Consider the following 15361-nt stretch of genomic DNA (forward strand, 5'->3'; position numbering starts at 1 on the left):
TTTTTCCAGTTCGTCAAGATAGCTTCAGCTTTCGTTGTTCTTGGAAGAGGTCGGCATTATTTGAGCAAGCTGACGTATTGCTTCTGCTGTGGTGGACAACATTCAGAAATATCCAATTGTGATTTGCCCCAAGGTTCCACTCATCAACCTCACAATGAAACAATATCAAAAGAAACTAACTACTTGGACTTCTTCAACAGAAGTATTGGGTACGAGGGGACAGAGAGTTTGGTTGCCAAAGATGTCAGACCCAAGTGGCAGCACCCCTTCTGATACAAGAAATCGTCAAAGCATCGTTCTATCATAGCTTCATCGACATTTTTGGTCCTCTTGAAATCGTGGGGATTCGCAATATAGCGGGAAAACGTAGTTACACTTATGAGTATCCGAGCCATTCACATAGAGCAAACACCATCATTGCCCAGTCAGGATATCTTTTACCGCTTTTAGAAGTTGCGTAAATATCTTTCCATACACTATCTTCGGGTAAAAGTAGGAAATTTAGTCGGTGTAGGAGAATTTCGATAAGGGAAATGGAAATTCCAAATCCCTAGTAGTCCTACCATTGGGTTTTTGTTCATGAAACCCTCGTCTGTTCTGCTAGGACCGCTATGAATAATGTCCTTGACCAAGTGCTGAATGCTTGTCGACACCTGCGACAACCGATTTGTTGACAGAAAATCTCTAAAGACATGAGTTATGTTTTAAGGACTAGCTTTTAGCCCTAATTGAGTGGTTGGAGACGTTGCTTCTTTTCATGGCATTCACAGACTACAAGAAAGGTATTTGTTCGTCTACATTCGAATTGCTTCGCCTGATTACTACGTGACTTAGTAGGATTACAGACCCTTGTTAGCACTTCAACAATTAAGGAATGGCTAAAGTAATGTCTTTAATTTGACCAGTTGTGTAATTATTCGTCGATTCCATTTTTTTAATTTGCAGCCTCTTAGAGGTGGGAGTTATGGAGCTTAATAGTGCTCTTCATATTTTTCAGCGTTTGATGGAGTGGATTTAGTCGGAGACAAAATGATGCATTTTATTGAAATTATCTAACGTGCTTCATCACTAAGGCCGGCCAAAACTTGAAGATAAATATGGTATTTATTGATACCAAATTTTGAGGGCCAAATAATCACTAACAAAAAATTTTGAAAGCACGTTATACCTTTTTCCGTAAGAAGAAAAATTCTCAACTGCAAAGACATGAGCCTGTTTAAAAGCAAAAAAGACACATAGGTATAAAACCAACGTGAAACTAATTTTGTAAAAGTTTGAAGCAATTACCAAAGGTTTCAATACATTTCATTATTTCAAAATCTTAAAAAACAAAAGCCCTCAAAGTTGTCCTCTAACTTGGACCCCCAAATTAATACCCTGAACCAGGCAGGTTTCTAGATGAAATTTGGTTCCTCTGGTGAAGAGACCTCTAAAATGCAAATATTTGTATATTTTCTCTTTTGTGTGTAAAGTATGGAGATTCTAGTTGTATTTTCAGGAAAAGCTTGAGCTTTTGCCAACAGGACAAGCAGGAATAATGTGAGAATTAGAGAGCAACTACTTTATTGCGACAAACCTAGAAGATTGGGACAATGCAGTATTTCAAGTAGGTGCAGGAGGTATCTTTTACAATACATTTTCAAAAATATCCATTAGCTTTTTCTCAACCAGGTTTTAATAATCAATTGCAATAAATGTAAAGGTTCACAGTTTTGAGCTCTCCAAAATATCAAGGCTAGTCGAAACAATGAAGCACTTGCTACTCTTTGGCTTCCTTCAATGTTGAATTTTGAAACTGTTAAAATGTGTGTCCTTGATCCTTCCTTTAATATGAGGTTGATTTGATACTCAATTTATTTGTTTCGTCAGTTCCCGCCTTTTGTGTGCCCGTGTGAAATCACGTTGGTTTCAACTTGATTTGAAAAGACACCAGATATGAGCACAAGACGACCGAGTGCAATGTTTTAATAATTCCGAAATATATCCTTGTGTGAAAACCCCATCACATTGAATTCAGATAAAAATAGCTATTTAAGATGAATGGAATAAAAAGCCATGAAAGTACAAAAATTAATTTTTGTTAAAGAGATTTAAAAAAAAATATCAGGCAATAAAATTTCATATATTTTTCTAAAATTGACCAGAATTCTTGAAAATTATTCACAAATATTTTATATTTTTTGCTGAAATGGCTCAAAATGCACAATATATTGCAGAATATGTAAATTATTGCTCTTAAATTTGCAAAATTTGCAGAGAAATCTCGAATGTGCATTTTTTTGCAAAATTTGCTCAATATGCAGAATGCAACTTTTGGCCGGCCCTATTCATCACATTAATGATCAGTTGATCAATCGTCTTTAAGAGTCTTGTCATAAAGCGAAAGAATCCATATATTTCATGCATTGCAAAAAAAAAATTTTGGGGGCATTACCTCAAAAATTGTTTATTCGACCAATTGTAAGACAAAGCGGAGCTTTTAGATTTTCAAACTGATCAAGCATCTGTTAAATACATAATGACGAAATACTACAAATGCAAAGGAAAAAAAAACTGATGATGCTGATCGATGACGAGTTTAGAAACTATTCACATAAGTGAAATATATTTCATTCAATATATTTATTTATGATTAAACGAAAAAAGAAAAAAAAGTACACGAAGAAAAATGCGACTTAAAACTTTGGCATTTGAGAATTGACAACGCAGACAATCGAAATGTATACAAAAAGCTATCCTTGCATCCATCTAATTGGATTATGAGCCATTGTCATTGATTTTGAATGACCTTTGAGGCACTTTTTTGTACTGTGGAGTTGTAAAAAATCCTTAAAATTGGACTTGCTCCCAGCAAGTCTTTCTGGGCTCTAACTGGTTAAAAATGGCTCGCGAGCTTTTTCCATAAAAAAGGGGATTCTTGTGTTTATGAAAAAGTGAATCAGTTTAATAGCTCTTTTATTAGTGGTGGGGGTTGTGTAAATTATCCCGGGGATGCTAATTCGTGTTAACTCAACGATGACTCAAAAAGGAAAGGTTGAAATCTAAATCATTTGAACAAAGTCTAACATTTTATCTATAGCCCGTCAGCGCAAGCTAATTGGTGAAAACTGTAATATCTTACAACGCTTAATCAATTATCAAGTGACAAACTCTGAGCAATACTAAAACTAGTTTGATCTATCTTGTGATTTCTGTTTTAAAATAGATAAAAACTAATTCAGATAAATGTCCAAAACATTAAATTCCATTTGTGAACCACACTCGATAGTTGGGCCTGAGCATACAAAAGCTCCATAAAGAAATTGGGGACTATCTTCCTGAATTGACGGAAATGCAGATAAGAAAGAAAAATAAGAAGTGTTTTTCTTCAAAAGTCTATCAGAGGCTTAGAAGGCCTCATCATCACGCTGAATAACCTTTTACTTCAGGGCTAGTGCGCTGAAAATCACGATGCCGTTTAAGCAAAATGCATTCAGAATGATCGCCCTCGCCAATCCACCCTCGAAAATAGACGTAGGGTATAAATACCAGCAATGCAAAGTGGAAGATCATCAGTTCATCTGGGGCCTTCCAGTGAAAACACATAGCGATTCTAAATTCCCAGTGATTTTCACGAGTCAAGTGCCTCCAATGAACATGTCTTTCCGAAGTAAAAACCTGATGACATGCACCGTGGCTGTGGTGGTGTTTATGATCCTCATACTGGATCAACCTAGCGGGGCGGAGGCTGGTCATGGACACGGTCATGGGCACGGTCATGGTCATGGACACAAGGCCCATGGTACGGCCTGCATCGTCAAAGGCTCGTACTGCTCTTGTCATTACTGCAAGTGCGAAAAAGGTCACATCCATTGCGGAGGTTACGGCAAGAAGGGATACGGCAAGAAGTACTGCTACGGATCCATGGAGGGGGAATACTGTCATTGTGATTACTGCAAGTGCAAGCACGGTTATGGATCCTCTGGTTATGGCAAGTGTCATTAAACTCTGCCACTCTGCAACTTAAATCATCAACGGCCTCACTTCCATCATTTGTTCCTGGATCGCACCGCCCCTTCCCTTCTTTTAAAGAACGGGTGAAGCAACATGGAATCTCTGTTTGAGTCCGACAAGAATCAATCAAATTTTGATTCATAGAGGGCAGATGTTGTTATCCATCTATGCTTAGGGTGGTGGAGTGAAATTCAATGTGCTATACACACTTCTCACTCACTCCGGGCTGATCAGCATAGACAACAAATTGTGAATGCTTATCTTTGCCTTCCTTCATCTTAGATAGTTGTACCGAGTTCAACGAAATGTTTCTCATATATAACTTAAATGTGTGTCCAAAATAAACATACAATTTGTAGCTCTTACTTTTTCATTGTCCATTTTGACAACCACTCCATCACCATGTACTGACTCAAAAAGGAGCTTAGGCAGTGTGATAGAAATTGTGATTATCTACAAAAAGTGGGTAGTTCGTGTGTTGAACTGTATAATTAGCCGAGCATGCGATATGTGATTGCTCTGGTTATTTTTCTTATGATACTTCCGTTCAGTTCAACAATCGTTCTTTATGGATATTGTAACAAATTTCAATAGACTGATATAAGGAATAGGCATAAGGAATGGGACATTTGTGTCTTTTTTTCATAGAGCTGTTCAAATGCAATTCAGATGATTCGCATATGTAGTGAGAGGTCTGAAGGATTACAAAAGTACCGCTTACAATTTGGTGTCGGTCTGTCCGGACTCGATCCTCTATTTGTATATTTCCCTCTAAATGAGCATGCTTTATCGTAAGACCTCTCCGAAGGGGCGACACTTTGTTTCGTTCACTGTACACTTTTTTTTTACTAAAGTCTTTATTGCGAGATTCTGCTTCTCATTGGACCACAATAGTTTTACAATTTGTTCAATGTTACATATATATGCTGTCCCATTTAGGGTTCAGGGTCCGCCGTTCGAGGCAATGATCCACTGCAGGGGGGGAGGGGAGACCTAGGATCGAACCTATGAACCCGAGCATAGCTCGGTCGCGCGTTAATCAACTGCGCTACAACCATTTCCCTTTTAGAAAATATATGTCGCAACTATCGTATGGACTATAATCGTTCACATGCTACTTGTAGTTGTGTATCACTGAATATTTTATTACAGGGTGGATTTTATAAGGTGTTACAGAATTTGCTTTGGCAACAGTGACTATATGATTGAACCATTTACTTTCAAAATTGGTGCCCCGATTGCCGACGGTATTGGCTTTGCATTGAAACCATTGCAACATTTTTTTAACAACAGCTTTCGACGTACGGAAGCCAAGGTCAGCAAGTCATTTCTAGGGACAGTACAGAGCGTTCCAGAGGTGAGGCTGACAGTGGGTGTTTTCTGTGCATATTTTTTGTCAAGAGCGAATAATTTGACTAATCTTTTTTACACTGAAAGGGAATTTATCGAAGAGCCTAAATCCAGAATCTGGTGTATTTAGAGCAATTTTCATAGCGGCAATAGATGCTTTTGTTTGTAACACTTTATCCCGTTCACCCTGTACAATCGATCAATCGTCAAAGATTCTTTTCATCGAATTTCAACAAATTTTCCAGGTGATGCCCAAATGTGAAATAGTATTTTATATGTTTTTCATCATGTTTTAACTGAACACGTAGCCTGTTGTACATGCACGTGTGGTTGAAAAGCCTTTTTCGTATGAATTTGCGACCAAGTAACATGCCAAATGTGTTTGATGTTTCCCTCAACCAATAGATTATTGAAATGTTTATTGAGCAAAAGTACACCATACCAATAAAAAAAACACTCACAACACATTTGTTTGTCTCAGACATAGGTATGGGGTAAAAATTAGAATGAGGCAACACCAGCAGAGAATAACTCAAGCCTTAGTTCGCTTAATGCGAACGAAAGCAAAAAGGATACCTACTTCTATTTAGATCAGTAGAACCCCCTTTGACATCAGAGTCTGGGGCGTCACACTCCCAAGCAATCAAACTTTATCTGGACGAAGTGTCAGAGAATGGCACAGCCAGAAGACTATGACAAATACCCTGTACGATACATCATCGAAACGTTCGAATTAGGAGGGGATCAATTAAAGACATGATAGAACCAGAAGAAGAATAAATGACTTATTAAACCAAGATGACGAAATCCAAACAGAGTGGTCCAGATATTTCCGTTTTGGGCCAAGAAGCGAATCAATTATTTTTTGGAACAGAAGTGTTTTTGCGTCGTACAGCTTACAATACTTTTCGTGCCGTTCTTATGTGGGCGCATCTATTTTCATGCCTCAACTTTTTCTGTTTAAATTTTTTCATGCTCTGCTTTATACTTTTGGACACCCTGTGTTTTTTTTTTGTTAAATAGACATTTTCATTTCTTTACAATTCACTAATGTAGTGATTGTTACATCATGTTTTCGAACTAACAAAAAGTTCATTACAATGAGACCTTGCATGGTCAAATTTGCTCAATTGGTTTCCTTAAATATTCATGGATCGAACCAGGTACGACAATAACTGCTTTGTTTTGACACGCTGATTGACCCTCAAAAGCGGTTCCTGAAACAAGGGCTAAACTCGACGTCTTTGATGACACAATTACAATGAGGTCAATGATATTGCCCTAATTAGGCCAACAAGGAGTAACCTTAACGACACACGGTGTACATTTGCCAAATTGAAAATGAAATGACGTGAAGGCTTGCCTCGTGGTTACAAAATTATGAAGTGCTCGATGAAAGATGGCTTAAGACAAGGCTCGGGTGTAGGAAAATGTGTAAATCACAAGCCCAGTATGGAAATGCAATATTAAAAAAAAATGAAGAAACACTCTAGATTCGGATTTATTTGTACAATTTCGGAAACAATCAGAATATGCAATTAACCAAACCAAAAAAAGGAAATGAATTGAGGACATTTCAAAAGCTGAATGTCAAGGTTCCGTGCGAGTTGTCGGCCCAACCACTGAATTATTCAATCGATATCTGACGTTCATCGTCGAATGTCTTTGTACTATATATCGTGAGAACTCGAACAAAGGTTTTGTTCCCTCTTTCAGTAATCGCTTAGGGCAAACCCAGGAAAGACCTGCCTTGGAAGTAGCGATAATCTCCACTAAGTGACATTGTTAGCTTTTTAACCCAGGGTTAATGAACATTACAAAAACGAATTGGATTTCGAGTTCAAATCCAACACCAACTTCTACGACTACTAGCACATTGAGTTCCAAAACACGGATCGATTGTCGCAATCTGACAATTGGGAAGTGATTCAGTTCCAACATGAACAACAGAGAAGAACCATTGGTGTGTCTTTCCAATTTGAACGAGGTGGATGAACTGGACCAAACGGAAGAACCTATAGTCGATAAGGCAGAAGATGACCTTTTCTGTCCACCATTGAGCTCAAGACTTGCTAAAAGTAACGAAAAATCTTGTCCAGCTCAACCCGCACCAAATTACAGATTGGTAATGCTTTGGTCAGTTGTGTTCTCGTTGCTTTACATTGAAATAATGAACCGTATTTTCTAAAGTACGCGGTTTATTGTGTGGAGCTGATTCCAGCCTTTGTGGCCGGCACTCAATTGACTTATGGAACCATTGCCCTCCCCGCTCATCAATTGGACCACTCATTTATTAAATTAGATATTGAGATTGGATCATGGTTTGGTAGGTTACGCAAGAGGTCTTTTGATCTGCCTACATTCTGCTGAAACACCGTGCCTTCCTGATTTCAGTTAGCCTATTGTCCATATTCATTGTCCTCGGCAGCCTTTTCAGTGGGTTGATGTCATCTTTGCTTGGCCGTCGATTGTGCCTTTTTGTGGCTAATAACTTCGTCCTGCTAGGGCTCATGGCGCTTCACGTGGCATGGTCCGCCCATTTCCTTTTGGTTGGCCGCATTCTGTGCGGCTTTGGCTCGGGTCTTGGATTACCCACCTCTTATTTATTTCTCCACGAGAGTGCCATTCCACGCCATCGATCGGCCTTAGCGGCGTGGAACATTTTTTCTCTCAACTGTGGCAATTTGTTCAGTCTCGTGCTTGGTTGGGTGGTTCCCTACCCTTGGATGCCGTTCACATGTGCTGTTCCGTGCTTGATTTTCTGTCTTTGTATCTTCAAAGTGCCTGAGAGCCCGGTTTTCCTGCTGGAAAGACGAAAAGAGCCTCAAGCCAAAGAGAATCTCATCAATCTATGGAGAGACAAAGAGATTGCGCTCCTGGAAATGGCCTGTCTTAAGGCACACCTGGCAACCCATTTATCTCATGATTCATGGGTTGTATCGCTGGGAAAGCGATTGACCTGGCATAATTTCAAGTATATGAGCATGGTATGTGTCCTGATGCTGATCCAATCGTTTTCGGGTTCGGATACAGTGTATAACTACATCATCCTCATCGCTCAAATGGCCCACTTCTCCATGAATGAGAATCTGATCAGTGTCCTCCATCAGTGTGGTTTCAACCTGGGCTTCATAGTGGCCCCATTTTTGGTGAAGCACACGCGTCGGAAAACCCACTTTCTCTATGCATCAATCGGCATCACAATCGCGTCTTTGCTTCTCGCATTGGGCATGTCTCATCACGACCTTGGAGAGAGGTTTCCTGAGCACAGCTTTTTATTGTTCCAGGTAAGTAAACTTGTCAACTCGTTGATGTATGACTCTTAGGGTTTTCTAATGGTCTCTGTTTCCATTTTGAGATATTTTTCGAACCATCTTTTCCAGTTTTTGCCTGCCATCAGCATTTGCTTGTACAGCTTCTTTTATGGCTGCGGCATCGGATCAGTGCCTTACACAATGATGGGTGAGCTCTTGCCCGATGCAATTCGGAACATGGGGAACTCGCTGGCGATGCTGTTTCGTTATGGATCAGTGTTCATCTTATTGAAGCAATTTCCTGCCATGACCTCAACCATGGGTCTGAATGGGTTGTTTTTGTTCCATGCCTGCTGCTGTGCCATGGGTGCAATCTTTGTCCAGTTTCTTGTCCCCGAAACCAAGCCCATTGACACATTGAATGACTCTATCGAGGGATGTCCAGCTCCAAAAACCATTCATCACCAGGAATCTGTGAAGACCATGGAGATCGATTTGGATGAGCTCTGAGCGACCCTACCTTTTGCTTCAACCTCTTCAATGAACGGCACAATTCAGAAGACGGAACTTATCATGCCGCATGTATATTTCTTATGGTCCTTAGTATGATGTATGTAGAAGAACGATTTACTGAGCGTGGAGCTTGCTTTACTTGGGCACAACCTTTACTCGTATTACAGCCGCTGGTGATTGTTGCTCTTCGTTCTCCCCGTCAACCAGACGGCAAATGTGAGTGTCCTCGTATTCCTTCAAGATACAAATTAGTTGCTCCTTGAACTTTTGCTCGACCTCGTACGCCAAATGCAACAAATAGCGAGGACTTTCCACGGCCAATTCTGATCCCCTTTGTGAGTTCTTCAAGTTCAGAAAAAGAGCTTTGTCCAAGAAATGGGCCACACTGCATCCGATGAAGATTTTGTCGAACTTCTGATGATATTTGCTTTTGACCAAGAGGTCCTTTTCTCCGCTGGAAACGGGAAGGAAAGTGATTGTGTGTGGTTGAGGTGCCGAGGACTCCGTCCTCAATGTGGCACGGGAATCCAGTCGGGATTGAAAGTAATTGAGTGTTTTGCTGGTGGCAGTTCGCTTCAATCTAGTTTGGGTCAAATCTATTGAAGAGGCGAGTGGTTGGGTACTGCTTGGGTAGCCGAAGGAAAAAAATGGCCCCGTCACAATATCCCCCCAGAATCCGTATTGAGGAACCTTCTTCCGGCTTGATGGATCCTTGACCAAAAGACTGGAGATTAAGGTCGGATTGGTTTGAGCTGGGGAATATGGAGAAAAATCATCTATCTTCCATCTCATTTTATCCACTTATGCAAGATGAGAATGGCTTGTGGCAAGGAACGATCAAATACGGATATGTAGTACTTACCCTTGGTTACCGAAGCCAACAACAGAATTAGGTGTTTACGTTTCCTCATCAAATAAACAGATGTAAAGAAATACGTATTTCAAAATCAAATTTCGGGTACTGAATTTTTGCCACGTTTTGTCGTGTTTACTTTCCTGTTCCATTGTTCGGTTGTTCTAGTCTCTACATAGTTTATGCACGATATACGACACGTTATTTGCAATCAAAAATTGAAAATTATATTGTTTGCTCAAGTTAGATTATATTATGTCAATAAAACATTGAAAATCAGAGCTTTGTCAAAGAAAAGATCGATTATTTTGCAGGGAAAAGCTGCCACGAAAAAACTTGGCGGTGTTTCAAATTATTGATCTTTCGTTACTAACTGAATATTTTTTTCTCTCCATTCCATCGGCCGTACTTACTTGGGGTACTTACTTTTGTTCATCTCCTCCCCTTGGTCTTTTTCCTCGTCAAATATGAATGCATTTCCCGAGAGTCTCCAGTCCGAGTACTCCAGCAAAGATATGATAGATCCTCCTCGTTCCACTAAACGGAGACGGTAATCCATATCTATTACACCTTCCTTCGTAGCACATATAGATGGATGAAGAAAAAACGAGCAACTTATAGTTTACTTCCTGCTTAGCTGAACGTGGGAGCTAGCTGGAAGATTTCCGCCATCATAAACCCGTGACAACCACTCTACCTATGTACGTATAATTCTACCCTGGATGGTGCTGAGTGTGTGTGTAGTGGGTTCGTACCATATAATGGATTATGTGCCCACACTATCCAATTATGGCTTAGTGAAATTTGTGTCCCGTTTGAATGATGACATCCCAATTCTCTTACGTATGATACACGTACGCTGTACGTATGTACATACCCTGGCTCCAAATTGATCCAAAAGGAGTCGTCGCGTCCGTTCCTCCCAAAATCCAGATGCTGCATCTTCGTATTCGGTGGGGAACTGTTTCCAATGTTTGAAGACATCTGCTAGATCATCACGTTCTTTAGATTTCAGTTTTCCCAGAGCCACGCCCGATAAGAAGGAGCCATTTGTGTCCCCTGTTGGTCTCTCATGGACCCATTGTTCCAGTTTTGCACTCCAGCTACGAATAGCATGAGCGGTCTTGGATGAGACACGGAGATTGCCGAAGGTTTCCATGAATATTTTGGCCTTATCAGAGGCCTCTGCGTGCCTCCATATGGCCAGAAAAAGTAACTGACGTGCATACAAGGCCACGTTTTGTTCCAACACGTAAAAGTTCACCTGACCAGAGTCCGAATCTGGCCCCAGCAAGAAGTCCAAGATGTGTCGGCCATCGCCTGATCCCACCAAAAGAACGTGGTTGCATCCCTCATCTGTAATTGGTCTCGAGGATATAACGTGATCGATGGATCAGTGAAGTGCTCCTCCTCGAAATTCCTTTCGATTCTCTCTCTCTCTCTCTCTCGCTCTCGCTCTCTTTCGAGAAGATGCCACTTGTCTATTTCATGCTTGAGTGATTGCTCTCAACCAAAAGCGTTGGATCCATTAGCATTGAAGGGTGAACAGCGAACGAACACTGCCCTCCTTCATTTCTGGTTGGGAACCTAATCAAAGTTTTCTTGGCCATGATCCAACGTACCTTTCGGCAAGTCCGAGAGAACGCCCGTCGTTGGGCTAAAGCCCCACCATGTGATTCCGCCCAGTCCTGCCTGGAGAGCTCCCATATCCACATCCGAAACTTCAGACATGGCGATTGTTTTCTTTTTGAATCCAGGAACCTGATGTTTGATCAATGACTAGAACTTTCAAGCACGAACGTGTAGCCATGGAAAACTGTACCTGTGTTGGTACAAAAGAACTCGGAATTTGAAGGATAAAAGGAAAGGAAGGGCTCGAGGCTGGTGAAAACAAGTTGTTGTTTTTTTCACCTGCCAATTCACAACGTAATTGAATTGATCGAATTGAAGGGTGTTGACGCTAATTTCGGATCCGTGATGGTTGGAATATTCTAGACTGGAGTGCCAATCATCTTGACATTTATCACTAGTCTCGCCTGGTTGATGAACATACTCGTAGCAGACATGAAAACAGTCAAATCTGTTGGAGCGTGATCTCAAATTCCGTTAGTTGACCTAATTGCCACTAAATTGGTAATGCAATTGAACGTTGCTTGCATGTTTGCACGATCTGGAAATTATTCTGCATACTCATCCCCATTGACTAATCCTTGCGCTAACAAAGCTGATTTTTTTGTCATTCGCTCGGAGACACTTCTCGCATGCGATTGGCAATCCCTCTCGGTAACCATGAATCATTCTTAATTGCAACGAAGTTGGGCCCAATATGAGTAGGGCATGTTAATCGACCCTAATTGAAGCAAAGTCGCTAGTACCAACAAAAGAAGTAAACCACTTGCACGACCATGCGTTAATTGCAATATGATACCGCAAATATTTTTTTTTTGCTTCTGTTTCAAAATTCTGAATTCCCCTTTTGAAGCGTTTTAAGGAACTCACGTTGAACATGGCCTTCAAGAAGATGAAAGCAGCCTCTTCAAGATCTGGGGTTTCTCCCTCCCAACTTCACTTCTCCGGACCTAAGCCCAGTCATTCACTCCTCCAACATCCATTCAGCAACACCCTTCATTCTTCTTTGTTTGCACCAGAGTGGATGGAGTCAGCCGTTATCTTCATCATCCTCAAGAGGAGGCCCAGGGATGTTCCACCCAACCATCGAAACATCGCCAAGAAAAACCGCTTTTGGAAGACAACGTCTACTTTGTTAGATGCCCGCTACTCTGAATTGGTCGAGAATAAGGGTCCCCTTCCCTAATTCCACTTCTGATTTCGGAGAAATCGTTTTATCACCACAGCAGCTACTCTCATCTTTAAAATTGTGCAATACAACCGAAGCAATAAGACCAGAATTTATGGATGCTTTGTGGATATCCCCAAAGCTTTTAAGAGGAGTGTACCGAATATAATGAATCTGCAAACTCCAGCTATTGGGAATCCTTCATTCAATCTGGGTCCTGCTAGCGAACATCTACGAGGGGCTCAGATGCTCCATTCGTTATGGTGATGCTCCTTAGTATTTCACTTAGATCGGTCTCCCGCAGGGGGATCCACTATCGCCAATTTTGTTCAACCAGTACGCACCCAGCCTCCCCAAAGCCTTCAATCGCCAAGGTCCCATCTTCAACCATCTTTCGGTGCAGTCTTTTCAATATGCAGACGACCTGAATCTCTTGGCTGATTCTGCAGTGGAATTACAAAATGCTAGCAATGAACCCCGGTGTTAATAACAACAAGACAAGGGCCATTGTCTTCTATTTAAATGTCGTCTACCTCCCACCTCCTTTCGCCACATCAGCAAATTGTCCAATTGAAATCGTCAAGAATTGTATCCACGTCGGTTTCACCTTTTCCATCCAAATCCCCTTCCGCCAAGTACCGTAACTCTTCAATGGCCAGGATGCAATAACGCATCAAATGCTAATATTTACACTCACATCTTTCTTCGTTAAAGGAAAAATGATCAAGTTCAGACAAAAGACATAAATATTAAAGCTGCTCACATTAGCATACTAAATCACTTAAGGTAAATGAAAATGATTCACCGTACAAAACTTAGTCAAATGATATTATCAGTGCTTTAAGGCAAGATACTGACACAAAATTTCATAATCGTTTATTTATCAGAAGCTTGCTTATTAGTTACACCTTGTTACAAAAAAATAGATCTGGAAACGACCTACTTTAAGTTATTGGCAAGACAACTGATTTATATCTTTTCTGGCATAAAGAAGTAAAATGTTCTTTCACTTTCTCAAAGACTTCTTTAAAAAGACAAATATAGGAAATATTGTCATTTAAAACTTGTGGCTTAAAAAAACACTTGTGTGATTGTGGCCACCCTGGCTGCACCCTCTCGTAGAGTCTAAATCTGTGCACCCACTTGCCCAGAACGCGTTGATGCTCACTCGAGAATTGAGACCGAGAGAGAAAACTTTTTTACTGAATGCTGAAACGTTGTTCTGTCTTTACCAACGTTCTACACGATGTAAATTTGCCGATCACTTTTTCATAAACCTGAAAAGCTACACTAACCAGTTATGATTTGTAAACATTATATAGCAATAGCCCTCTTTACTGATGGGGATCAAATTAATATTCACAGGAGGTTGCGACCAGGGCTACCAATTTACATTTTCAATAGACTATGAAATTACTGGAGGAATGACCGATACCCGTTAGTTTGCCTCGAAAGTAACCCTGATTTTCTTTCGTCAAACCAGGGCTGCTTTTTGCTAAAACTTAACTTTTTGCGTCATGAGGGAATAAGCAGGTGCTTTCACTTTCCACGTTTTCTGGCAACCTTGAATTTGAAATTTGATTTGATCCCATCACTAGCCCTCTCACGTTGCACGAAATATGCTTTAGTTTATGCACTTCTGAGGGCGCGTTGTGAGTGAGCCTCTAGCAAATAAAAGGCCGATTGTATTATGATGCGTTTGTGTTGTTTACTGGCAAATTCTTTCAAAATATGATGTATAAGTATTGACGTGGGCCACATAATGTCCGGAAAAGAAATCTCTTTCATGCCACGTCACGTGTGGTTTGTTTAGCAATCTGCCGTTTGTTAGTTTGTTAGGAGTCAGGCGGCAGATTGATTACTGCGTTCCGATAAAGGGTGTGCCAATCAAGAGATATTCCCGCTCCTTAGTCACCTTTTAATTTTGCCCCCATAGATACAGTAACTCCCATATGATAGATTGCTTGAGGAATCCGAGGAGTTGCTTTAGCGACCATTTGGGCATTTGTGGCAAAGTCGGATGATGAAACCATGTCCATCGTCTTGTTATTAAACCTGGGCATTCAGCTTATAGATGCAGCTAGTAAATGCCATGGAGTCTCGTCGTACTCATTGCACAGCATGCAACTTGGGTCGTTTTCGTCGTTTACGATATGTCAGTCAGTGTCTTTGTAAGTTGCAATGACCTGTTATAAATTGTATGCATTTGCCTAGGTCCGTCTTAGGAGTAGTGCCTAGGATTTTAGTGATTGATTAATTACGTTTTCAAAAATGTAACCTACCTTTAGGTTTCAAATGGATTGATATGCTAATATGAGCTAATTTCAAACACTTGTTTTTACACAAGTTTGTACGCTTGGGTTCTCGTTCTCGTCGTTTCTTCTAGTGGACGGAACTAACTCTAATCATCACTTCATTGTGGACTCAAAATCTAGTCAAACCATTTTATACTCGAACCAGATTTCATGTCTGCTTACTCCTTCATACAATTAAAGATTATATTTGTACGTTTTATGTTTTACTTAGACTCACAGTAGAGATTGATTAGAGAATGGACATATATTCCTATACAATGTTTGGATTATTTTGATCTCTCGAGGG

General features: G+C 40.5%; 3 protein-coding genes across 3 annotated transcripts; 2 read left to right on the forward strand and 1 right to left on the reverse strand.

Moving 5' to 3' along the window:
• Window positions 1-3340: 3340 nt before the first annotated feature.
• LOC131882804 (uncharacterized) lies at window positions 3341-4188 on the forward strand. The gene has a single exon (XM_059230073.1). It carries the CDS (start codon window positions 3451-3453, stop codon window positions 3982-3984), a length of 534 nt encoding a protein of 177 aa, XP_059086056.1. The 5' UTR covers window positions 3341-3450; the 3' UTR covers window positions 3985-4188.
• Window positions 4189-8327: 4139 nt separating this feature from the next.
• LOC131882201 (facilitated trehalose transporter Tret1-like) lies at window positions 8328-9107 on the forward strand. The gene is made up of 2 exons (XM_059229311.1): window positions 8328-8630; window positions 8727-9107. The coding sequence occupies exons 1-2, from the start codon at window positions 8328-8330 to the stop codon at window positions 9105-9107; spliced, it is 684 nt and encodes a 227-aa protein (XP_059085294.1).
• On the reverse strand, window positions 8614-11774 carry LOC131885535 (dynein axonemal assembly factor 3-like). Its single transcript, XM_059233604.1, has 4 exons — window positions 11586-11774; window positions 10841-11319; window positions 10390-10537; window positions 8614-9862 (listed from the first exon to the last, which is right to left on the reverse strand). Exons 1-4 carry the CDS (start codon window positions 11692-11694, stop codon window positions 9246-9248), a joined length of 1353 nt encoding a protein of 450 aa, XP_059089587.1. The 5' UTR covers window positions 11695-11774; the 3' UTR covers window positions 8614-9245.
• Window positions 11775-15361: the final 3587 nt, after the last annotated feature.

Source organism: Tigriopus californicus, chromosome 1 (assembly GCF_007210705.1).
Source record: "Tigriopus californicus strain San Diego chromosome 1, Tcal_SD_v2.1, whole genome shotgun sequence".
Lineage (NCBI taxonomy): Eukaryota > Metazoa > Arthropoda > Copepoda > Harpacticoida > Harpacticidae > Tigriopus > Tigriopus californicus.

Coding starts and splice junctions, on each gene's coding strand:
- LOC131882804 (XM_059230073.1), top strand. CDS start 3,451: ATGCCGTTTAAGCAAAATGCATTCAGAATGATCGCCCTCGCCAATCCA.
- LOC131882201 (XM_059229311.1), top strand. CDS start 8,328: ATGGTATGTGTCCTGATGCTGATCCAATCGTTTTCGGGTTCGGATACA. Junction 8,631..8,726: donor ACAGCTTTTTATTGTTCCAG/GTAAGTAAACTT, acceptor CATCTTTTCCAG/TTTTTGCCTGCCATCAGCAT.
- LOC131885535 (XM_059233604.1), bottom strand. CDS start 11,694: ATGTCTGAAGTTTCGGATGTGGATATGGGAGCTCTCCAGGCAGGACTG. Junction 10,538..10,840: donor TGGATCAATTTGGAGCCAGG/GTATGTACATAC, acceptor TGTGCTACGAAG/GAAGGTGTAATAGATATGGA. Junction 9,863..10,389: donor AGGGGAGGAGATGAACAAAA/GTAAGTACCCCA, acceptor CATATTCCCCAG/CTCAAACCAATCCGACCTTA.